Source organism: Mobula hypostoma, chromosome 1, assembly GCF_963921235.1.
Source record: "Mobula hypostoma chromosome 1, sMobHyp1.1, whole genome shotgun sequence".
Taxonomy (NCBI): domain Eukaryota; kingdom Metazoa; phylum Chordata; class Chondrichthyes; order Myliobatiformes; family Myliobatidae; genus Mobula; species Mobula hypostoma.
Window position 1 is genome coordinate 54,320,025 of NC_086097.1, and position 26,662 is coordinate 54,346,686.

Below are 26,662 nucleotides of genomic sequence, written 5' to 3' on the forward strand. Positions count from 1 at the left end.
GGGGAGACAATCATCTTCAAGATACTTGAACAAGAGATCCAAATGAAATTATTAATAAATTCAAGTAGTGCAACCCACAGCCCCATTGTAGATGCAGCTCTTAGTTGTCTTAAAAGAAAAACTTGAGGTGTTACAAAACTTGAGCTCTCAGTCTATTTTAATTTGTCAATTTGATCTCATGCTCATTGACAAGGCTGTATACTGGCACAGTAAAAACAACTTGCATCTACATAGTGCCTTTCTGCACACATGAAACAAAGTATGAAAATTTATTTGCAATAAAGTTGATGCAATGATATATTCAAGTATAAAGTAGCATAATTGGGATGTCTGTCAAAACCTACTTAAGCAAATGAAATGCTGACATATGGTAATGCTTTCAAAGTGCTGTTGAACTTTTCTGGAGTAACACATAAAGGCTGAAGGAGCTCAGCAGGTCAAACAGCATCTACAAAAAGGAATAAGGAGTTAATGTTTCAGATAAGAGTGGACCATAGGAGAAAGGGACGGAGGAGAGACACAAGAGGAAGGTGATAGGAAGATAAGGAGAAGAGATGAGAAGTGAGTATACCCTTTTCCTATCAACTTCTCTCTTCTTCAGTGTTTACCTTTTCCATCCATCTTCTAGCTTCTCACATCACCTCCCCTTCTCCATCCCCACCTACCTACCTACCTTACCCTTCACATTGCTTCACCTATCACTTGCTAGATTATACTCCTTCCCCTCTCCCAAACTCCTTATTCCAGCTTCTTCCCCATTTCTTTCCAGTCCTGATGAAGGGTCTAAGCCAAAAACATTGATTCTATTCTTTTTCATAGATGCTGCCTGACCTATTGAGTTCCTCCAGCACTTTGTGTGTTACTCTGGATTTTCAGCATTTGCAGGATCTCTTGTATTAATTAAATTTTCTAAATATTTTTGTCAGGGCAATGGAAAGGGCCGCACTTATTCTCATGCAACATGTTATTTGTCAAAAGACTCATCATACTTGGCTGCAAGATCATTTACATTGTAAACAGTTCGTAATTTTGTCATAAACATCTTAACTGAGAAAATAAACAACTTTGGAAACAAACAATACACAAAATATACAGTGACTTGGTGAACAGTCTTTGATCAATTTCTCCATCTCCATGTGATTTTCAGGACATGAAAGTTTAAGGATTGCCTAAATAATGCTAAATCTCAATTTGTTAACTGGGGCATTTTTAATATTGCACACAACACTTAGCCCTTTGTACGTCAATAACAGTATTACTGTCTATGGTTCACCCAATGCTGTTCATTTATATTTAAAGCTTTTATTTACGTATTGAGAAATAACATACAGCTATAAGTGTACCACACATGGTGACAGCAAATCTTTTTTTTAAACAAACCAAATTCACAGAACTTTCCTATTATGGGACTTTGTTTCAACTTCTAAAATAAATTCAGAAAAAGATAGGAGACTTAAATTTATTATGCCATACTGTAGTTCAACTTTGAATATATATATAGCTCAAATCAATGGAGTATTTTGGCACTGTCACCACAGTTAAAACAGCTCAACACCATTTCCGAAAGTAAGAGAAAACTTTACTTAAAAAGACACACTACAGAATTTTCAAATTAAAATTTATACCTAAATGAATCCTTTCTCATGCAAAATATGACCATCATTGGTTATATTCGTCACTGCTTCTGGGAGTACAATATCAAGCCATTTTTAAAAAACTCTGCCCACAGTGTGAACAACAAAGTTAAATTCACTAAAACAAATTGATGTTTTATGAGATTTAACTACTCAAACAATATCTGGATATCCAAATGTGTTAGCCAATTACATTTTTCAAACATTTTGGCCTAATTACATTACATAATATACCCAGATTATTTCTAAATTACATAAGAGTGCTGTTTGAATTTTATATTCAAAATGTAATCTTGCAATAATTGATTTTCATACAAGTTCAAACATAATTCAGACTTTTGGGTCAAGGCAAATCAAAGAAATCCTGCACAGGCAAAAAATTACAAAGTCTGGAGGTGAAAAGTTCATGAAAAGTGAAGGAAAGCATTTAATCTGCATATATGAAAGCATGTTGTATCTGATGAGTTATAGGTTAAGTTGATGAACTCAAGTTCTCAAAAAACCACCATCATCCTTTTGTTTCCTTCGTGGAGTGCACAGCTTCATTGGATCTTGGAAATGTTTTTTTTTTATTTTAAGAACTCACCAGCACATAGATCATTCTGTAAAACATTAAAAATGCAAAAATCTGTCAAAATAATATTCCATTTAGTAATAGTAACCAAATTCCTTTTAGTGAACTTTACTAATGTATTTATTAAGTTGACTATATCACTCTCAATTTAATCACTCTTCAAGCATTAATTCCGTCCTTTCTAGAAACTTCCCTGTATTAACTGAAATAACATTCATTTTTACAGTGCTATTATTTTAGTTAACAAAGTACCTAAAATAATGGAAATCGGTCTGTCATCTTGAAAGTGACCACCTCTCCCAATTACTTTTTTGTCCATATTACTTCCCTCTACAAATCTGTTCTTATATACTCCAGTGCACTGCCACATTTCTAAAGTCGTTGACTATTAAGGGAACCAACAGATAAGGAATTAATACAGCAAAATAGCACCCAGGTAAATAATGAGCGATGATCTTCTTGAGTGGTGGAGTAAACTTTTGTGTTCTCCAACACAAGCAAGCCAATGAACTTTTCAATCGTTATCCAATTTTTCTCTGTTCTAATCCTGTCAGTTTAGAGTACCCTCAGCTTCCATAGGAAAAAAGAATAAGCAGTGAAAATGTAATGACATCCTTCACTCACCATCTAATTAATTTATATTATATAAGTCTTCAATCCTTAATGTAAAAGTTAGAGATCAACTTTCACAAGGATTAAAATTTTCTCATTCCATTGTTTCAAAAACAGCACATAAAACATTTATAGATCCTTCCAATATTTAAAACACCTCTCCATTGACTGTCCATGGTTTCTTATCTAATCTGATTTTGCCATCCCCTCTAATCTCAAATGAAAAATCGCACATCTTTAACTTATCTAAAGATGACACAAAATAATTTATTTCATATGAGACTTTTTCTCTGATCAATTCCTCATTGTATATCTAGCCCTAATTTGGTGAAAACTTGAATGCTCTCTACACTGGACTTAACAGTGGTGCAAAATACATAATTGCATGAGGTGAGATTGAATTTTCAGCCCGGACAGGATGATCTGACAGCTCTATTCACCGATCATCAGTGATACCAGTCTCCATCCAATTCTGTTCACACCACATGAAAGCATGAAGCAATTTAGTAAAATAGATGCAGCCAAGGTAATGGGCACCAAAACCAATTTTGCTGCAGTACTCAAGATTTGAGCATCATCGAACCACATGCTTGAAAATTAGTCAAATATGTCCCAGATTTCAAGCTTGAGCCCAAAGACCCAAAAACTAAATGCAAAAAAAAACGACACCTCCTTAATTTATTATGGGAACTCACTAAAGAATTACATTATTTCTCTTTCTCTTTTATCATCCGTGGGGTTTCAAATCCCAAGATTAATATTTACAAATTACAATTTCTCATTTCTTCAATTTGCAGTTTCATGTTTTGCTGAAGTTTCTCAATGGAAAATACTCAAAGGAAAGATGTAAAATTATGCCTTTACCTTAACAGTTAAAAAAATCTATCACTCAAGCAAAGCATTTTGGTGATGCACAAGGAATAGAAAATAGGTCAAAAAATATTCAAAAGTGTAATTCACTTTGACACTAACTTACCCATATAGGTAGTAAAAGAAGGACAACAGATAAAATGCTAGTTTGCACCATCCTTCCTTCTGACAGTATGCTAGTATATCAGCATTCATAATAGTGGTTGGATCATAGAGGCCTGGGACACTCATCACTGGTCTTGTCATGTACCTGCAAAGAGAAATATCCTGATTAAAAAAGAAAACATTGTCAAATAACATGAAAATCTCATTTTCTATTATTGAATTTAAAACTGATAAAGATAAAAATCAATAAATTTTAATCATTTATAAAACATGGGAATAATAGGATAATAACCACATCCTGCTAGTGTTAATACTAGATGAGCTCTCCTAGCTTTCTGCAACTAAAACCATCAATAAAATTCTCTATTCCCTTCTCCTTTGCTCCTATACTTGTCCAAGTTATCCTTAAATGCATTAATGCTACTCTTTTCAGTGACTATGTGGGTCAAGTTCCACATTATCAAAAGAAAAAATTTACTTGAATTACCTTCACTTCCCTCCCTCCCTTCCCCACCACCATCTTATTCTGACTTCTGTCCCCCTCCTTTCCAATCCTGTCAAAGGGTCTCGGCTTGAAACTTTGATTGTTTCTTCCCCTCAACAGATGCTGCCTGACTTGCTTCATTCTTCCACCATTTTGGATGTGTTAATCCAGATTTCCAGCATCTGCAGAATCTGTCATAGTTCTGAATTCCTTATTGGATGTCCTGGTGATGGAATGATGGTATCTAATTACACTCTACCTCACAATTAGAATAAATCTCCCATTAAATACTTAAGATCCATAACTTTTAAAGATTACTAGGAGGTCACCTTCAGTGTTTTCTCAAAAGAAGAGACCAGTTTGTTCATCCTTTTCTGATATACAAATTCTTGCATTTCTTGGTTCATCCTTCTCTATACCTTCTCCAGATTTGTTTCTAGCTGTATTAACCAAAACAATATGCATTGTTCCAACAGTGGCTAATCAAGGTCAGTATAGGTTTAGCATTACTTCCTTATTTCTCAAAATAAACCATTGAACTCAATACACATTTAAAAATAAAAATTGCTTTGTACTGATACAAAGTACTTTGATTGCTTTGAACCTGTGTACTTTTAGTGACTGATACTCTATGAATCATTTGTTCAAAGCAAATTATATTTTATAGGATTTGCATAGGATCACACATTTTCATATACTTTAGCAAGGGATGAGATCACATTTTCACTTAATTGAAATAGGGTTACAGTACATTAACAAAACTGTAACCATTCATGGTACAGTAAATATACACTGAGGTTACTTTATTAGGTACTTGTTAATGCAAATTTCTAATCTGCCAATCGTGTGGCAGCAATTCAATGCATAAAAACATGCAGACATGGTTAAGAGGTTCAGTTGTTCAGAACATGGAAGAAATGTGATCTAAGTGACTTTGACAGTGGAATAATCGTTAGTACTATACAGGGTGGTTTGAGCATCTCAGAAACCGTGATCTGGGATTTTCGTGCACAATATTCTCTAGAGCAAGGGTTCCCAACCTGGGGTGCATAGACCCCTTCCTTAAAGGTATTGGTCCAACGTAAAGGTTAGGAACCCCAGCTATAAAACATCCAGTGAGTTCTGAGGAGAATGGCCAGTCTGGTTCAAGCTGACAGGGAGGCAACAGTAACTCAGATAACCACGGGTTACAACAGTGGCGTGCAGAAGAGCATACCTGAATGCACAACATGTAGAAAATTGAAGTGGATGGGCTAAAGCAGCAGAAAACCACACCGGGTCACATTAGATACTCCTGTACCTAATAAAGTGGCCACTGAGTGTACTTGGTAGTTTGGTACAATCAAACATTCCTCTTCCATCAATTTAAAAAATTGAGGGCCTCTTTAATTGAATGCTTAAAATAATGAAAAAGCACAGTAGAAACCATCACCTGGTGGTAAATAGTTTATTATTGTCATTTGCACCAAAGTACAGTGGAAAAACTTGATGAAAAACTAAGTGAAAACCTTTTTTCGCACACCATTCATACAGATCAATTCATTTAAACAATGCAATGCATAATAAAACAATAACAGAAGGCATAATTCAGTGTTAGAAGTTACAGATAAAGTGCATTGCAGATACATAATAAGATGCAAAGTCGTAAGGAGGTAGACTGTGAGGTCAAGAGTCTCTTATTGTACTAAAGATCTATCCAAGTCTTATAACACTGGGACTGAATCTGTCCTTAAGCCTGGTAGTACATGCTTTCATTCTTTTGTATCTTCTGCCTGATAAGAGGGAGAGGAGAGAATGACCAGGGTGGGTGAAGGTTTTGATTATGATGGTTGCTTTACCAAGGTAATGAGAAGTGTAGACAGAGCCCATGGAAGGGAGGATGGTTCCAATGATATGCTGAGCTGTGTCCACAACTCTGTCGTTTCTTGTGGTCATGGACATACCAAGCCATGATGCATTACTATATGCATTGATTAAAAACTGGTAAAGGTCAAGGAGGACATGCTAGATTTCTTTAGCCTACTAAGGAAGTGGAGATTTTGTGGCTGTGGTGTCTACATAGCTAGACTAAGGCAGGCTACTGGTGATGTTCACTTCTAAGAACGTGAAGCTCTCAACTTCTCAACCTCAGCTCCAGCAATGTAAGCAGGAGCAGGTGCACTACCTCCTCTTCCTAAAGTCAATGACCTAGCTCTTTTGTTTTACTGCCATTGAGGGAAAGTTTGTTGTCATGACACCATGTCACTTAGGCTCCCCATCTTTCTCCTGTACTCCATCCAGCTCATCATTTTTTGAGATATGGCCCATTATAGTAGTATCAGCAAATTTGTGAAAAATATTAGAGAATCTGGCTATACAATGACTATTCAGGGAGTACAGTAGAGTGCTGAGAATGCAGCCTTGTAGACACCAGTGTTGAGAATAGTTGTGGCAGAGGTGTTGCTGCCTATACTTAAAGATAACAGTCTATTGGTTAGAAAGTTAAGGATTCAAGAGAGGAGCTGAATCCCAGATTGAGGAGTCCAAAGATGAGACTGCTTGAAAATTATAGTCCTGAAAGTGGTTCTGTATTCAATAAACAATAGTCTAAGTTAGATATCTTTACTGTACTGATTCTCTAGAGATAAGTGCAGGGTCAGGGAGACGGTGTCTGCCACATACTGTTTCGGCAGTAGGCAAATTACATTGGGTTGAGGCTGTTTGGAGTTAGTGCGTGTCACAACCAGCCTCTCAAAGCCAAAGGTGGATGTCAGAGCCACTGGGCGGTAGTCATTAAATATTTCCCTTTTTTAGGTTTTAGGATGACAGTGGTCTTTGTAAAGCATGTGGGAACCTCAGATAGAAGCATGGAGAGGTTAAAAATGTCTGACAATCTCCCCCCCCCCCGGCCAGCTGATTTGCACAGGATCCAAGAACATAGACAGTGACACCATCCTAGCTAGGTACTTCCTGCAGGTTCACTCTCCAGAAGACCGATCTTACATCCATAATAGTGACCATTTCAGATGCATTGGAAGCTGTGAGGCAGGTTTAATTTAGAGGATAATATTAGAGCTTGATCATTTATATCAATGATTCAGGAAGCTTTTTAAACCATTTAATATGCCATGTATCTGGTGGAAATGTGGCTTTTTAACCCCCTTGCAAAGGGCTATAAATGGTCATAAATTCATAAAATCAAAATTGAGAAAAGCTTTCATTAAGGGACAGAGATAAAAGCACTTAAATGAGAATATAGTTGCAAAAAAAAAGTTTGTAAGCCCTTTGCAAATACTTGGTTTTCTGCATTAATTACTCATAAAATGTGTTCTGATCTTCTTCTAAGTCACAATAATAGACAAGCACAATCTGTCTAAACTAATAACACACAAACAATTGTACTTTTCATGTCTTCATTGAACACATTGTTTATTCATTCACAGTCTAGGCTGGGGAAAAAGTATGTGAACTCTTTATTTAATTACTGATAGAACCTCCTTTAGCAGCAATAACCTCCACTAAATGTTTCCTGTAGCTGCTGATCAAATGTGCACAACGGCGAGAAGGAATTTTGGACCATTCCTCCATAAAAAACTCTTTCAGTTTATCAGTATTTCAGGGATACCTTGCATTAACAGCCTTCTTCAGGCCAGAGCATCTCAATTGGGTTAAGGTCTGGACTCCTACTTGACCATTCCAAAACACAGATTTTCTTCTTTTTAAACCATTCTTTTGTTGATTTACTCGTGTTTCAGATCATTGTCTTGTCGCATCATCCAACTTCTATTAAGCTTCAGGTGACGACTGCTACCCTGACATTCTCCTGTAAGACGTCTTGATACAATTTTGAATTCATGTTCCCTTAACGACTGTAAGCTGTTCAGGCCCCAAGGCAGCAAAGCAGCCCCAAAACATGATGCTCCTTCCACCATGCTTCACAGTTGGGATGAGGTTTTGGTATGCAGTGCCCTTTTTTCTCCAAACATAGTGGTGTGCACTTCTGCCAAAAAGTTCAACTTTTCTCTCATCTGTCCACTGAACATTATCCCAGAAGCATTGTGAAACATTCAAATTGTCTTCTGCATATTTGAGACGTGCAGCAATGTTTTATTTTTGGAGGTCAGTGTTTTTTTTCTGTGGTGTCCTTCCATGAACACCATTCTTGTTCAGTGTTTTTCTTACAGTGGACATGAACAGGGACTTTAGCAACTTCCAGAGATTTCTGTAGGTCTTCTGCTGTTACCCTTGGGTTCTTTTTCACTTCCTTCAGCATTACATGTTATGCTCTTGGTGTGATCTTTGCTACTCTCCTAGGGTAGCAATAGTACTGAATTTCCTCCATTTATAGACAATTTCTCTTACTGTAGGCTGATGAACACTCAGGTCTTTAGAAATACTTTTGTAGCCTTTTCCAGCCTCATGCATCTCTACAATTCTTCTTCCAAGGTCCTCTAAAAGCTGTTTCAAACAAGGCATGATGCACTTGCATATCAGGCTCTGTCAATAACCTGACTTTTGCACGTCTTTTTTAAGGAGCAGGGCAGCTCTACAACTCAATCTCATCTCATTGATTGGAACACCTGACTCCAAACAGCTTTTGTAGAATACATACTACTTTGAACCTAGACTATGGTTGTTTAAATGATGTACTCAGCATTGACGGAGAAGTAGTACAATTGTTTGTGTGTTGTTAGTTTAGGCAGATTGTGTTTGTCTATTATTGTGACAGATGAAGATCAGCTAACATTCTGAGTAATTAATGCAGAAAACCAAGTAATTGCAAAGGGTTCACAAACTTTTTCTTGCAACTGTACATCAGTTTGATGTGACTGAATGACAGAATAGACTCAATTATATACACAAATAAGAAACTCAAAAAATCAAGCTCAATTGCTTTGGATCTTTTTTGACAGTTCAGTTTTCATTCAGATATGCAAGATGTCGGGAGACATTCAAACAAAGAAAGAACAGGTTATTAACTCACAATGAGCTCCAATTTTCAAGATATTAATCACCAATTAACCTTTGTCATTCCTTCCACCATGCCATAGCATCATGGGTACAAAATGATTTGTTTACAGGTAGAAAATAGTAGTTCAGGTTCTTAAAATCTCTGTTTTTAAAGCAGTAAGTAGTAACTTATTCTTTTGCTCTATTTATGATGCAATTCTAAAATATTAGCATGTTGTAAAAGAAAACAATGGAAAACCATCACGGTTTTGCTTCTTAGAATATGATGACCTCAGCACTACGAGGGCTAAAAGCAATACCAATATTATTGTCATACTTCCAATTCCAGAATCTACTTGATTCTTTTAAGGGAAACTTATGAAAATGTTCCTCCATGGGAAAGGAAACAAAATAAATAGATATCAGGTATTGCCCTGCGGTTTGTGAAAGAATCAGTCAAAATGGCCCAGTATTTTTCTGGATATTATTGATGTGCACCCCTCTGGAAACCACGTATAACTAAAAATTTTACTACTCACTAACTGTATACTGTACATCATGCCTGGAGCTATAGAACAACCTGGATGTCAGTTTAAAAAATAGCATAATGGAGTTAATGCTCCTTCCACTGGAAGGAAAAATTATTTTTTTTTTAATACAGACTTTCATGAGATCTTGCAATAAACCTCCACCACAGATTAACAGAAAATCTTGTAAGCTTTGTTGAAATCCAAAATGTCATATTTAATCAATATTTTTGTAACACAGAATCACAAGTAGCAGTAATACAAGGCTAAATCAGCCCCTTGAGTGAATCTAGCAATCAATAAGATCTTGTCTGGTCCAATCTTGGTTTATAAACACAATTTTCCTATGATCCCTCTCATACCCAACAACTCCTCCTTTGTTCAACTATGGGTAATAATATCTGAATAGTTAATGTATCTACCCCCACAGCTCCCTAAAGGAAAGAACTGCTGAGTCACAATCTGAAATGTGTGAAACTATGCCTGATTCTAGATACTCCCCATTAATAATTCTCCAAACATTCACTTTGTCAATCAAGGATCTTGTCTTTCAATATGATCACCTCCCATTTTTTTCTTTGCTCCAACAAGTATTGTCACAATCTCCTCAACCTTTCTTCATGTCAATCCTGTCATTCCAAGAATTAAACCGGTGAATCTTCACTACATTGTCTCTAAAGCAAAAACAAACATTGCTTAAGCCCGCAGAACAAAGCTGCACATAATCCTCCAGATGTAGTTTCATTAGCATCCTGCAAAGTTGCATGAAAACTCACCTATGGTTGTACTCCATGCTCTTTGTAACAAAGGTCAACATTCAACCAGCCTTCCTAATTATTTGCTGACATCGCCTGCTGACACTGTGTTTCATGTATAGTAAAATACTGATGATCTGCTATCTGACTCTTCAGGAATCCCAATGGTTCAACTTGTCTCACAGCTGACATTTCCCCACACTGGCCTGGCACTTTATACTAGAGCACTTTAAACATACTGGAATCACTGCAATATTTAATACAATATAATGTAGTATCTTAAAAATAAAAGTGAATTAAAATTGCGTGGGATAGCACGTTATTTAAAATGGCATGAGCTACAAAATGTTGCAATGCACAGGGATCTGGAATCCTAGTAAAACATCAATTATTGCACATGTTTGGGACTATGGTGGTGCCACGCTGTCAAAAGTCCCCTTTATCCTACAGATAATGAAATCTGTTAGATACATGGACTTGAGGTTCTCAATACTATCCTGAATGCTTATTCTCATATTGAGGGATTATGGTGAGGATGTTACATTTTTTGATGGAGACTGAGAACATTGGTATTGTAGATAGTGTAGATGACTGGCAAAGAATACAGTGGGATATAGATCAGTTGCAGATAAGGGCAGTGAAATTGTAAATGGAGCTTAACGCACCTAAATGTGAGATGTTGCAGCTTGGTAAATCAAATGTAATGAGACAGTACAATATTAACTGCAAGACCCCTAACAGTGTTGATGAGCAGCGGAATCTTGGGGGTCTAAGTTCATAGCTCCCTGAAAGTGATTACATAGGTTGATAGGGTTATTGAGATACAGCACAGGATAGACTCTCCTGGCCCTTCAAGCTTCGCCGCCCAGCAAACCCCAATTTAATCCAAGCCTAATTTACATTGACCAATTAACCTACAATGGTAAGTCTTCGGACTCTGGGAGGAAACTGGAGCACCCAGAGGAAACCCATGCGGTCACAGGGAGAATGTACAAACTCCTTAAAGGGCAACAGTGGAAAAAACCTAAGTCGCTGGTAACGTAAAGCATTGTGCTAACCACTACGCTACCATGCTGCCCTTTATTATGGCATGCTTGCCCTTATTAGTTGAGGAATTGAGTTCAAAAGTCAGGAAATTATGTTCCAGCTTTATGAAATTTTTGTTAGGCCGCACTTGGAGCATTGTACAGAGTTCTGGTTGCCCAGTTATAGAAAGGATATCAAAGCTTTGGCGAGGGCGCAGAAGTAGTTTACCAGGATGCTGCATGGATTAGAGGGCATGTGCAATAATGAAAAGTTAGATAAACATTCTCTGGAGCGGTGTAGGCTGAGGGGAGATCTGATAAAGGTTTCTGATTATGAGAGGCATAGATGGTCAGACAGCATCTTCTTCCCAGGGTTGAAGTATCCAAAACCAGAAGCATGCACTTAAGGAGAGAGGAGGTAAATCCAGAGATGCGAGGGGCAAATTATTTATTTGTATAGACAGACAGTGGTGGACGCACTGGAATGGTGGTAAAGGCAAATATATTAGGGACTTTTAAGATAGATTTAGATGGGCACATGAATGTGAGGGAAATGGAAGGATATGGTTATTATATAGGCAGAAGGGATTAGTTTAGTTTGCTATTCAATTACTGATTTAATTGACCTGACACAATATTGTGGGCTGAAGGGCCTGTTTCTGTGCTGTACTGTTTTATGTTCTATTCCTGAAAAGTTTCCTGTCCATCTGTTGACATCTTACTATGACAGAAGTCAAAATTGAACATGTGTTCAGGCAAACAAATGATGCGGCCCACCCATCAAAACAGACAGAGCGTAAATGAGGCCCCAATGCTGGGAGAGGACCCAAGATAAAGTGAAAAGATTTTATTTGCACGAAACTAGACAGATCAATCCGTACATAGTAAAACAGGAACACAGAATGCAAAACGCAGTATTTGTTAAAAAGCAAATCCAGTGCAGATAGACAAAAATGGCAAAAGCTACAGTGATGTAGATTGGGAGATCAACAGTTCATCTTTATGATACAAGAAGTCAGGTTCAATAATCAAATAACACAAGGATAGAAGCTGTCCTTCAACCTGGTTATACATGCTATCAAACGTTTGTGAACTCTGTCCAACAGGAATGGGGAGAAGAGAGAATGACCATTGCGGAGGGGTCCTTGATAATGCTGGCAGCTTTCCCGAAACAGTGGAAAGTGTAAACACAAGACACTACAGATTCTGGCATCTAGACCAATAAACAAAGTGGAAAGTGTAATCCGAATAAAGACTTTTATGCTTCCCAGTTACAGCTTCCATGTCACTCAGTTTTATTCAGTCACAACAGATTCTATACTATTGCTCAAAGCAATCCCATTTCCTCACTATTTTCCCCTGAAACATGTCTTGTCCACATTCCCATACATGTTCAATCTGATACAATTTTAACTACTGAAAGTCATCATTTACATTTGCATAATGACAGCAACTTTATTGTTGGTCTTAAAATTCCAAGAATAAATGCAAGACCGGATTCAAATCTAAATATTTTTATATTAACAGCTCAATTATCACATTTTCATGAATTAAATTTCTTATTCTGATGTCTACTGCACTTATAAGTTATCCAAATGTTGGTCTTTAAATATTCCTATCTAAAAATTGATAAGATCATCTGTTGGGCTATAAATGAAAAATCACATGGAACAAAGACACAGAACAAAGTTTTACCAAAACTGCAAATAAACTAACAAATAAATGATGTGTAACTAATATGGTAAATTCAATTACTGATACAAAAAGAAAATACACAAATGTAAAATACCAGACAATATTAACTTACCTCCAAATATGATAGCCCAGCAATGGCATATTGAGACCAAGTGTAAGCCATTCAGATGCACAGAGAAACATGACACAGAAGAAGGCATGGATAAGGTACTCGGGAAGTACCAGCTGAAAAGAAAATCCTAAAATGAGTATGCTTTATTATATTTGCTTACAGTTCTAAAAGCTGGGCAAAAAATCCTAATCTTTTGTTTTATGTAACTATCCTATAGCAAGAGATTTTCATAGTTACCAAAGCAATAGAGTTTTCCAGTGGGGCTCATTTTGAATAGAAAGGATTAATTATTAAAAGTGCTCTCTCTGGTGCTCAGTAAAACAGATTAAAATATTGCTATTTTAATTATGGGCACCAGAGTTCATTCAGCCAGAGTAAAGAAATTTAAAGTATTTTCTTTGCTAGTTTTACGAGTTCCAGAAGTCTCAATTTAGTTCTGAATATTTGCAAATCCATAATACTAACTATAATCCAGCACCAATCAGTGTCAAATTAGCAATTTCAAACACCACAGGGAAGTTGAAAGACTTTATCAAGGACCTATCCATCCCATGTAAAATGTGTCATTTACCAACACTGTTTGAAATATGGGAAAACAGGTTAGATCATACCCTATACATATAAAAATAAACTGCATGGAATTAAAAGGAAATAAAAACATGCATTTCAATTGAAAAGAAGAATAAAAATAAAATTTTCTAAAGAAGCATTTACATGCCTTGTCCAGGTTGTAAATGTGATGAGAGGCAAGCATGGCAGAGCAACAGAAGCAGCACAGAATGGTTCTATCATATCTCATTCAAATTACAGAGTTATCAGAGCATACAAAGGAATAGCAGCTTGGAGTAAAACAACACATGGGACATCTGTACAACATGCAAAGCTATGTAACAGTTAACTGTCAGTATTTTAGAAAACTTGTTCCTAAAAGAACTTTAATCCCTGAAACACAACCAAAGTCTGTGATGCAAACCAAGTCACAGTGACCCCATATAACATCAGAATATGCCATTTCAAGGGCTGACTGCCCTGCAATCATGTCAATCTTCAAACCTCAGAACTTCAATTGGGAGCATTTGAGAGCTTAATAAAGTCAAGCATTTCAGGATTTATTTTAGAACAGTACAAGGTGCATATAAAAAGTGATACAAGTATAGAGGATAAAAAAGTGAAAATAATGTGAAAAACTAATTGAAATTATATTTATGATTATAATTGTTTTTCTGCCTCAAATTTTGAATATGAGTTTTGTATTCATCAAACTAGGAAAACGACAGGAGGCACAAGCAAAAAACAGAAATGGACAGTAAGTAAGTGCAGGGCAGAATATGAAGGGACAGAACTACGGAAAAACTCTTTCTTTACAGCAGCACATGATAAACAAAAAAAGCCATACCAGATGTTAACACTAAATATTGCTGAAAGTCAAGAATTATCAAGGTGTAGAGGTGAAATTGAAAAATTAAGACTGCATGTAAATATAACAACAGGTAAGATCACAGAACCTTCCTGAACTGACAAACAGAAAGAGGATAATCAAGGAAAGAGTAGGAAGGGCATACTTGAGATTGAAAATAAACCTCGTGTGCGGGGGAAATAACACCTGAATTAGTACCTGCTTTTGGCTTCACAAGAGGAGAGAGATACAAAAAATATTAAAGAGAATACACAGTATGCAATGTTGGCTTTCATAAATATAGCAATAAGTATAAACAGTTACTATTTTTGAAAGCAGAAAAATTGCAAGGCCAGAATGGAGTTAAAAGCAACTGTGGTAGTCTGGGAAATAAAGTGACAGAGTAACAGAATACAAAATAATATCAAAATGTTTTTTCTGAGCACAGGGAAGTATCCCAGAGGTCAGAACTGGTGCCACTCTTCTTCTAAATCCATATAATTATCTAGGCTTGGATGTAAAGACATTATTTCCAGATCTACAGATGACACAAAACAAGGCACAATGAACTATGAATGTAATTATTAAGTTTTGTTTCAGAAGAACACAATGAAGATGGGGTACAAAAGCATAGAAATTGGTCCCATTTGGGTAGGAGACAAGGTATGTGAACAATCCACTGAAAGTGAACAGGATGAGAGAATGAATTAAAGGTAAAACATCATGAAAGAATATTAAACCATAAGCTACACTTCTGCCACAAAAGAAACAGCATGTCTACTTTTGAGCACCACAATTTTGGAGCAATATGAAAGGTCTGGACAACGGAAATTTGGTGAAATAATTTTGGGGTTAGGTATTGTAATGCCCTGATTAAGATTTCTACTGATATGCTAAGAGGTATTTTATTTTAGCAGTTTTGTGCAAAAGCAGTGTGTTCTGCTGTTAAATGTTTTGACCGGCTAAAGATAAAGGAGCCATGTTGTCCAACCTAGGTTTGTTGTGTCAGCCAATCAGGATTGAAGGACGTTCTAGAGAACTGGGCGGGAAGAGATTTCTCATGGACAGTAGTCTGGTTTGTTGCCTTTTAGCAGGAGCTGTGGAGCAGGGCAGAAGGGAAGATGGGGCAGAATGCCATTGGAAGAAGTGCTTTGTGCAGGTGAATAGCTCCAAGGAGGAAGGGTCAATACTCCTGAGAGAGCTTGTTCATTCGAGATGGTCTTTAAAGGAAATTCAGACTGTGGCACGTGCTTTCACACAGAGAGTGGCTACAGCGCATGAGGAAAGAGTAGGAAGGGCATACTTAAGATGGAAAATAAACCTTGAGTGTGGGGAAAATAACTTCTGAATTAATACCTGCTTTTGTCTTCACAACAGGAGAGAGATACTACTCCAGAAATGAGCTCCACTGTTTATATGCACATTGGACTGGTTTAACTGTAATGGGGCCTTTATTTTTCTTTTCTTTTCCCTATAACTGTATATTTGGTAAGTACTTATGCTGGTGCACAATGTGTCATTTCTGGGCTACTGATAACTCTGTATGAGCAGTATTTACACAGCATTCGCTCAAATCAAGGAGCCTTTAATGGGAACATCCTGATATTCTTGTTGGCTGAACCCCAAATCATGCCAACCCTAGACATATATAGCTTATGAAAGGCAGCGTTCTCACTACTGAATCACATGGTTGTTAGTAGAGTTAGCTAACGAACCAAGTTGATGTACGAGGCCCGGTGAGAGGGTTACAGTACTTTAGTTAAAGTGGAGCAGAAGTAATTCTCAGGACAGAGAGGGAAGAGGGGGCTTATAGATGTATTTGCAGTCCTAAAGGATAGAGGCATAAATCAAAACTGATTAATTGGCAAAGGGGTCAAGACTAGGGGTTATACAAGAACACAAAATAAACAGGAGCAGGAATTGGTTGGTTGCTCACCATTCAAAAAGGTCAAGGCTGATCCAGTCTTGGCTTCATCACCACTTTCTTCTCTCCCTTTACCCTATTATAGCTATAATGTTTGTCAATCTCCATTTTAAATGCATTTAATGACTTACAGCTCTCTGGGACAGAAAATGGGAACTCCCTTAATCTGAAGCTATGTTTTAGACATCCTCACCAAAGGAATCATTCCAGCATCCACCCTGTCAATCCGTCATCAAAACCTTAAGGGTTTCATAGAGATCAATCATCATACTCAAATGAGTACAGACCCAACCTTTCTTCACATGACAACACTTTCATTACAGGAAAAAAAACATAATAAACCTTCCCTGCACTGCCTTTAACGTGAGCACATTCTTCCTCAAATAATGGAGGACAAAACAATGTACTGTACTCCAGTTGCTATCTTACCAGTGTTTTGTAAAGTCGCGTAAAATCCTCCTTACTTTTACACTCCACAATGATTTCTAATAGACCGGCATTCCATCAGCCTTGCTAATTATTTTCTGTGCTTGCATGCCAACTGTTTCAACTACCTCATGTACCGTATGTTAGATTCTTTTGTATCTTTAGTAAATTTGGCTGCTGTAGATTTAGCCCTTTCATCCAGATCTTCAATATAGACTTCCATAACTCACGAGGCACATAATAGTTATTGATTGCCAACTCAAAAGTATCCCATTTATCCTAAATGAGTTTTCTGTTACCTGCCTATGCTTTCTATTACCCACCCCATCCCTGTGTGTCTGTCTCTTCTGCAGCAACGTCTTGTGGCTCTTTGTTGAAGCCTTCTAGAAAACCCAACTGATTGAGTGAAGTGAGTCTATTAAAAACATTTTGGAGAAATGTATAAAATAACCAGAAAACCTAAATAATTAAAAAGATTCTTGCAACCAAAACTCTCCTTCATACCTGTTTTAAAAAAAAGAAAAAATTCTATTGAAATGAATGTGCTTACAGAGCCTAGACATGGTCTAATCTGTGCAGTACTCATGAGCCTTAATACAGGTGCTGGGGATAAGATATTGTACAACTTAGTATAAAAATATGGATCCAGAAAACATGTTTAAATGTTTGCAAATGAAAGAGATGAGGAAGTATTTTGTGCCAAAATGGTGATGGAATGTTGAGTTCACACGTTAAAAGAATGATAGGTGAAACCCATCTCACATTTTACAGAGATCTTGCTTATAAAATTGAAATTCAAGATGTTTTATGTCATTTCCCATACACAAGTGTGTAAAGAAATAATTGTTACTCTGGATCTGATGCAGCGCAAAACAAAAACCCCACAAAAGGTAACTAACACAATAATTAAAAAACACACAATAAATATAAATACATAAGACAGCTTATATACATAGACTGATTGAATGTTCATAAGGTGACACTAAGTTGTACATAAGGTGACTGCCAGGAAGTAATAAGGTAGTGGAGTTAGTGGGTGGAGTTGTTGATCAGCCTTACTGTCCAGGAAAGTAACTTAAGTCTGGCAGTCATAGTGTGGATATTACGTAGCCTCTTCCCTGATGGGAGTGGGACAAGTAGTCCATGAGCAGGATGGGTGAGATCCTCCATATGTTATTGGCATTTTTTCAGCACCTTTCTATATACATGTCCTTGAAGGCAGGTAGGCTGGTACCAGTGATGTGTTGGCCAGTTTTGACTACCTGTTGTAAAGCCTTAATGTCCACCGGTGTAGTTTCCATACCAAGCAGTGATGCAGCTTGTTAGGATGCTCCCTACTGCATATCTGTAGAATGACTTGAGTATGGATGTGCAAAATCCAACTCTCTTCAGCCTCCTCAGGAGGCAGTGGCGAGCTTTCTTGACTGTGCGGGATATGTTCTGGGACCATGAGAGGTTGCGTGTGATGTGCACTCCCAGCGATTTCTACTGCTGTGCAGCCAATGTAAGGGAGGTGTGAGTGGTGCGAGATCTCCTAAAGTTGATAACCATCTCCTCTGTCCTATCGATACTATGGAACAGGTCATAATCTACAAGGCACGATCAAGAGCAAGGAAGTTATTACAGACATAATGGACCAAGTGTCATCCTCCTGTGCCAGAAAAGTCTGATTCTCTCCATTAGAATGTTCTGTCAATGTTTTTCAGTATTTTTCATAATTAAATTGTTCATATTGTTGAGATAACATATTCTGTTTTATTTTAGTTTCTCGTTCCTTATCAGTTGCTACATTAGAAATGACTTAAATAAAAGAACCCTCAAGCAAATACAACATCCTGAGTTCTAGTTAACAGCAGAAAGCCAAGGTCAAGCTGAACCCCTGTTCACAGCATGCACAAGCATTGCCAAAAACAAAATGTGAATTGACAACATTATGATAGTGACTACAAATCTCATTCACTGACGAATGAGTCAAGTATCTGGCCATCATTTATTATCAGGAAATTACATATTTCCACAATACCATCAGTCCCATTGGTTAGCTGTTTCTTTAAAAATGGTGGATCAAGATCAGTGCTTTTCCACCCATTTTTTAAGCAGTACAGGTGCCAGAGTCTGACTGTGGTTGGGCAAGTAATACTTTAATTTACTTAACACAATGAAAAATACATTACTCCAGTGAATATAATATTCAAAACTACACCAAGGTGCAACTAGCTGGTCAGTGAATAAATGCACTGTATGAAAAGGTACAGCAAGACTCATATCTTGTTTGAGACTCAGATCAATCCCTGGTCTGTATTAATGTAAAGTTAGAAAACAACAGCTTGCTTCAAATAGAGGGGGAAAAAAACTGAACAGAAATAACTCCGGAGTTCAGGGTAAGCATGATAAAATAGAATTGCTGTTCAGTTTTAGCACTCCTCCCAAAAAAATAACGATGGATTACAATTTTTGCGCAAAATATTATGAACATATAAACAGAAATAAAATTTTAGACAACACGTACAAAATGCTGGAAGAACTCAGCAGGTCAGGCAGCATCTATGGAAATGAAAAAACCGTCAACGTTTTGGGCCAAGACCCTTCCTTAGGACTGGAAAGAAAGGGGGAGATGACAGAATAAAACGTGGTGGGGGGGGGAGTGAGGAGAAGGAGGATAGCTAGAAGGTGATAGGTGAAGCCAGATGGATAGGAAAGGTAAAGAGCTGAAGATGAAGGAACCTGATAGGAAAGGAGAGTGGACCACAGGAGTAAGGGGAGGAGGGCCCTAGGGGGAGATGGTAGGCAGGTGAGAAGAGGGGAGGGGGAGGGAATTTCTTTTACTGGAAGGAGCAATCTATATTCACGTCATCAGGTTGGAAGCTACTCAGACTGAACATAAGGTGCTGCTTCTCTACCCTGAGGGTGTCCTCATCGTGGCACAAGAGGCGACTATGGACTGACACGTCAGAACATGACCGGGAATCGGAATTAAAATGTTTGGCCACCAGGAAGTTCCACTTTTGGCAGATGGAGTGGAAGTGCTTGACAAAGCAGCCTCACAATTTACAATAGGTCTCACCAATGTAGAGGAGGCTGATACTTTCTTGAAATTTCGACTTCTACTACATGTCCATTTGTTATTCAGCAATCATATAAAATATTTTTTAAAAATTTTTTCCTCCTGGTTTGCAATACAAGAATTCTTTAACATGATTGATTCCTTGAATAACTGAATACTAAAGACCATCTTTGAGCTTGCAAGTGTAGTGACCAATATCAGAAGATGCCTCAACAGATTTTTTAATGGGCAAATTTCTTCATATTTAGTAGAAAGTGTTATTGACTTGTGACAGCAACAAAGCCATTTAAAGGAAAAAAGAAAACTATCTAGAAAAGAAAGCAATAGCACACATTTAACACTGAGCAATGATATTTTACTATGAAATTAGCAGCAACCTTGGGATTCTTCCAGACAAATCATTCTATGCAGAGATCCTAAAAACTGCCAGTGATGCACAGAAGCATGCGTCTTCAGGCTGCGTTGTTCATAGCTTTGCCTCATTGATATGAAGGGAATTTTTAAAAAATCACTTGAATCAAAGACATGACTTTAATCCACTTGCAAACCAGGCTCTTTCTAAAATATGGTGCTTTATAGCACAAGGTTTTTGTAAACATGCTTTACAAAATGTAAACATTCCCAAGTATCATTACTTCTTAATAATCAATTTGGCCCTACAAGATCTTATTAACGGTTATAACCAAATATGAATTTTTTGGTCAAAGGATTTTGATGTGATTTTAAATAATGTCTATGGTATTTCTGCTAATCCTGTACATTATAATCTTCATTTAACACACAATATTGAAAAAGTTAAAGAAAACTTTTGTTCCTGAATGGCTGTTCAGAGCAATCAATAACCAACAGACCATCAAGGATCACCCCACCCCGTCATCCAGGCCATGTTCTCCTCGCTTACACCATCGGGCAGGAAGTACAGGAGCTTTTAAGTCCCACACCACCAGGTTCAGAAACAGTTATTACCACACAACCATCAGCCTCATGAACCGGTGTGAATAACTTCATTCAACAAAACTCTGAACTGATTCCACAACCTAGACTCACCTTCAAGGACTCTACAAGTCATGCTCTCAGTATTATTTTTTTTTTATTTGCACAATTGTGCAAATCTTTTGCATAGTGAATGTTTGTTAGTTTTTATGTATGTTTTCATAATTTCTATTGTATTTATTTTCCTGTAAATGCACGCAAGAAAATGAATCTCAAGGTAGCGCATTTATGATAACACGTACATAGATAATAAATTTACTTAGGGCTTTTAATGGATTTCAGTAACTTTGAACTCAACCAGAGACATCAGGAAAAACTTAAAAGGAAAGCTTTCTGGTAGGTCACTAGCATGCATTGATGGCAACTATTTTTGGGGTGAATTTGCATAAAGACAAATTTTCTGTAAGTCAGGTTATTTTCACCTATACCCTCAGAAAATCCTTACTCAAAGCACAATCTTGTTGGTATTGTGTTGGAAATATATCTCATTTCTATTAAAGACTGTGCTGTAGTTTGCAACAAATCAACAATTTGTTCAATTAACAAATGTCATGTAGTATAATTAAAATCCTATTACAGTATTTTCAAATCTACATCAATTAGTCTGGTTCAAAAACAATATAATCCGTTCTAATGTACACACATTAACAGCAGTTTTGGATGAGAGAATGGAGAACTTCAAAAATCTTGAACAAAATAATCAAGCAGAATTACAGAAGAGAATGAGACTATAGCATCATACACGTCCTCTGCTACTACACAAAGGAAACATGGTCACACACATATTCATTGGTAACTAAATAAGATCCAAACAACAGCCTTAATGCACTCAGTATTCAATATGCTCTAGTAATGTAGTGTCATAAACAAACCTATAGAATGCTGAATCATAAAAACAACAGTTGGAGAAAGTAATGTGCTGCAATGTTCTGACTTAAAACAGAACCACGCCCCACTGTTCCTCTTCCCCATACACTTCTCAACTCTCATTACAAAAACATAATAACCGCTGTCGATACCAAACCCAGGATACATTCACTTCCCATCATGAATTCACTAACCTTTCAAAGACCTGTGGGATCTACTTTACTGGAGACCACTACTGTAGCCATTCTATGGAACACAAGTGACAATGAAGCCTCAAGTAATGGAAACTGAGGACAGTCCCAACAGCCTGTGACAGCCAGTTGCTGTCAAAAGCAAGTTTAACTATTTTTAATTGTCCACAATATTCAGTGACATTTAAAAACAGCTTCAAAACATTTAAATAATTGGGTTCGAAAATAAATTTAGTTAAAATACATTAAATCATGTAATGTGAAGTGAAATACAAAATATCTTAATAACTCTATTTGAATGCTGCTTAAATATTCAGCTATTGCTATCGTAAAGCTACAAGTCTGATGCAAATACTTATAGCTACTTAGCTCATATACTCTGGAATGCAAAATGGATTTAATGACGAATACAGCAATGCAGCGGGAGATCAGATGTACTGACACCAGATTATGAAAGTACCTCCAACTTCCATGTTGCACTGCTCAGATCTAGACTGGTGGAATGGTGATGATGCCCAATGCAACTGACCCCAGTCCAAATCATTGTGTAGAGGCAGTGCGGTAAAGAGCCACAAAGTTGATTTGTTTTCACAAAAGCTTCAGAAATGCACACTTTTCCTGCACTGAAGGCAGTACAGTGTAACTTTCCTACAAGGTATGCAAGGTGTTAATGCAGAGGAAGTGTGTGTCTGAAGAAAATATCTTCTTCTAAACTTAAAAGAGCAGGACAAGGAAATACTAGCTTAAACTAAGAGGTACTAGACATAGAAAGATCCTCTAGATAAATTAGGATGTGTGGAACATCCACAAATTATTTAAGGAATGATTCTACAAATGGAAAACAGGGGAACGATGAGCTTTCTGTAAATAGAGAAAAGTATGCCAAATAGTTCCATTATCCATAATTAGTGGTCATTTCAGCCAATAACAAAATCGTGAGATTGACATTTTGCGAGACCATTGATTAAAAAGAATTTATATTTGACAGTTCTAAAAGCATTGCACATCTTCTGCAAGTATCTTCTCATTCCTTGAAAGGCAGCACACCAGAACTTCAACATCAAGATGAGTATTTATTAGCAACGATTAAATGCTTCACCATATGCACAATAATGGGTTATGTTTAATGACACTGGGCCATTTACAATAGTCTTTCAGTTAAATGGCCTTCACAATATTTTCATTCGTTAATCATTTAAGGAATCTTTTGATTTTTAAGGTTACTAAATATCATTCTAATTTCAAAATATATTCAAGTTCCAACTGTTCCACTCAGCTATGGATATTAGCACAGGTGGACAAGGCACAAGTTTTAATAACAACATACTGTTTAATTTATTTCTTGCAAATTATCAATTACAATCTGAAAGACATTCACATATGACCACAGGATTTTCTTTAATGAAAGGCATTTAACTAGAAATTAGTACAAACCTTTAATGCCATTTTGACTCTTTTAATCTTTTTGACCTTTACAACTGTCTTTGTACCGAAAAAAATGACAAAAGCAGATTGAAAAAATGTTAGTATGACAGCTGATAAGATCAGTGTAGATTAGCAACAGTCAGAATACAAAGGTTAAGGCAGCATGAATCAACAGACTCAAAAGAAAAATCGTTTAGTAGGAAGAGAAATTGAAAATTCACATATATACAAAACTCATTCCACGTTAACTTACAGGATTGAGTGTATTACATTGGTCTATCGGATTCTTGTAGTCAGTCTTCAATTCATCAAATGCGATAATCTGGAAAAGAACATTAAAGGTATAACTTGGTATCACTTACACCAACATTTTCAGAGACCATAGATAAATCTAATTTACACAAAGAAATACAGAGAAATCCAACAAATCTATTCCACATACAACTCCTGTTGTCAGAGTTTTTAAATTAAAACAATGAATACATCATCCTGGATCCACTTACGAATGGTAACACCCTGATGTTTCCTTAGATGCTGCCTGAGCTGCTGAGTTCCTCCAGCATTTTGTGTGTTATCTTGGATTTCCAGCATCTGCAGATTTTCTCTTGTTTGTAACAAGACTAATTCAATCCTGTACATGCACTAACTATGCCGTTCTAGGAGTGAACAAGTCATAAATGAGGAAGCTTTAAGCACAGGGTGTGGATGATAATATTTTAATAATAATTTACCACGAAAGTGAAGGATCATTATCTTATTTTGACGTTATCTCCTCAGGCCTGACAATAGGTGTAAACTATGGAGGCCAAACTGAACCCAATACAATCACACGCCCTTCCATTTAAGTGTGAAATAAAAATACACAAAACGACTCCTCCAAAAAAAAGAGCACGGACCAAGATCAACATAATCGGATACTCACATGCCAAATGGCAAAGAATATTAGAGCAGCAGTGAGTAGCAGCGCCAACATGTAACAAAAGGCCGCGAATGTAAACGCCATCTTCGCTGAGAGCAGACGCCACTTGCCGGGCTGGGCCGGGTGTGCGCGCTGCGCGGGGACAGAATCGGATACGTCAACGCCGCAAGGTCACGTGACGCTCACAGCCCCTCCCTCCGGAGTTCGAACTCTCCCGGGCTGGGCCGGGCCAGGTGTGCGCGCTGCGCGGGGACAGAATCGGATACGTCAACGCCGCAAGGTCACGTGACGCTCACAGCCCCTCCCTCAGGAGTTCGAACCCTCGCGGGTCGGGCCGAGCCGGGTCGGGCCGGATCGGACCGGACCTGGGCGGCCTGTCGGGTCTCGGGGGTGATCTGTGCTCTTGTCCTCCCTGCTTACGGGACGAGACCAGTGACGGCGAGAAAATACAGCTTTAACCCTAAAATTTACTGGTAGGTCCATACATACAAGAGAGACCTCAGATGCTGGAAATCGTGAGCAAAAAAAAACACACGCAAGTGCTGGAGGAACTCCGCGGGTCAGCCAGCATCGAGAGAAATAAACAGTCGACGTTTCGGGCCAAACCCCTTCATCATTACTTAATGACTCCTGGTTAACTTCCAGCAGAAAATTACTGGAACTAAAGGACAAGATGTGAAATAAAGCTGAAAGTCCTGAAAATAATTGACAGCCAAAACGTGGGTTTTCATGGCCATTGTAGCCTAAACGCACAAGGCATAATCCCACCGGCTGCCAAGAATGTTGGTGAATTTATTAATGACATCTAACCCCGACCCCCTCTCATATTCCTACTAAAAACCTGACCATGAAGAGCTTCATTCAAAAATCCACAACCTCCTATCCAGGGTACTTCATAGATGTCACAATCATGACCATCTTCAAGAAATGAAACTATTCTAAACTAGTAACTACAGAGGCCTCTGTTGTCTGGCACAGGAAAAATCTTTGGTTCCTCCCTGTGGCCAAGAAGTTGCTCTTTGAATCTTACCACATAAAAGGCAAAATCTACAGATGCTGGCTATCCAAGCAATGCACACAAAATGCTGGAAAAACTCAGCAAGCTAGGCAGCATCTATGGAAAAGAGTAAACAGTTGACATTTTGGGCCGAGACTTTCATCACAACTCCTGAAGGGTGTCCACCCGAAAAGACAACTGTTTACTCTTCAAATCTTATTGTGGATTTTGTCCATCAGAGGTATCTTGTACAGGATTGCAACTCGTAGAAAAATGTTGAAATAAGTAGTTACTTATACTTAAACTTCAGTCAGATTTTTGACATTGTTCATCAGGAAGGACTCCACACCACTCTTTCAGTTATCTACCCACTTGCCCCTTACATTTGTTTATGAGCCACCAGGTCCAAAAACAGGACCAATTTCAGAGTCAAATAAGCGAACATCATTAAATCTCATAACCTTTGATGCCCTGACTAATCAAAAACCCATCATCCTCCACTTTAAATATACCCAATGACTTCATGGCTGTGGCAATGAATTCCACAGATTCATCACTCTCTGACTAAAAAGTTCTTCATTCTAAAGGGACATCCATGTATTCTGAGGCTGTGCCCTCTGGTTCTATGATCCCCTATAACAGGAAATAACTTTTCCATGTGTGCTCTATCTAGGCCTTTCTATATTTGATAGGTTTCAATGAGATCCTCCCTCGTTCTTCTAAACTCCAGTGAGTACAGGCTTAGAGCCATCAAACACACCTCATACATTAACCCTTTCATTCCTGTGAACTTCCTCTGGACCCTCTCCAATGCCAGCACATTTTTTCTTACAATAGGGGCCCAAAACTGCTCACTGTTCTCCAAGCGCGGTCTGACTAATGCCTTATAAAGCCTTAGCATTACAGACTTGTTTTATTTGTATTTTAGTCCTGTTGAAATGAATGCTAATATTGCAATTGCCTTCCTTATCACCGACTCAGCCTGAAAATTAAGCTTCAGGAAATCCTTTATGAGGACTCCCAAGTCGCTTTGGACTGCTGATTTCTGAATTTGTTCCCCTTTAGAAAATAGCCTATGCTACACCCTTATTTCTTCTATCAAAGTGCATGAGCATAGATTTCCCTTCAATTTATTCTA

At 37.6% G+C, this 26,662-nt stretch overlaps 1 protein-coding gene across 1 annotated transcript; it reads right to left on the reverse strand.

Annotated features, from left to right (window-relative positions):
* Nucleotides 1–147: 147 nt before the first annotated feature.
* cnih1 (cornichon family AMPA receptor auxiliary protein 1) lies at nucleotides 148–24,685 on the reverse strand. The gene is made up of 5 exons (XM_063049098.1): nucleotides 24,531–24,685; nucleotides 23,862–23,930; nucleotides 13,323–13,435; nucleotides 3,797–3,940; nucleotides 148–2,236 (listed from the first exon to the last, which is right to left on the reverse strand). The coding sequence occupies exons 1-5, from the start codon at nucleotides 24,609–24,611 to the stop codon at nucleotides 2,209–2,211; spliced, it is 435 nt and encodes a 144-aa protein (XP_062905168.1). The 5' UTR covers nucleotides 24,612–24,685; the 3' UTR covers nucleotides 148–2,208.
* Between the last annotated feature and the right edge of the window lie 1,977 nt (nucleotides 24,686–26,662).

Excerpts from the sequence above, each read along its gene's own strand:
- cnih1 (XM_063049098.1), bottom strand. The coding sequence starts at position 24,611 with ATGGCGTTTACATTCGCGGCCTTTTGTTACATGTTGGCGCTGCTACTC. Across the intron at positions 23,931-24,530 it reads TATTCTTTGCCATTTGGCAT|ATTATCGCATTTGATGAATT; the intron begins GTGAGTATCCGA and ends GTTCTTTTCCAG. Across the intron at positions 13,436-23,861 it reads AATGTAATACACTCAATCCT|CTGGTACTTCCCGAGTACCT; the intron begins GTAAGTTAACGT and ends TTTTCTTTTCAG.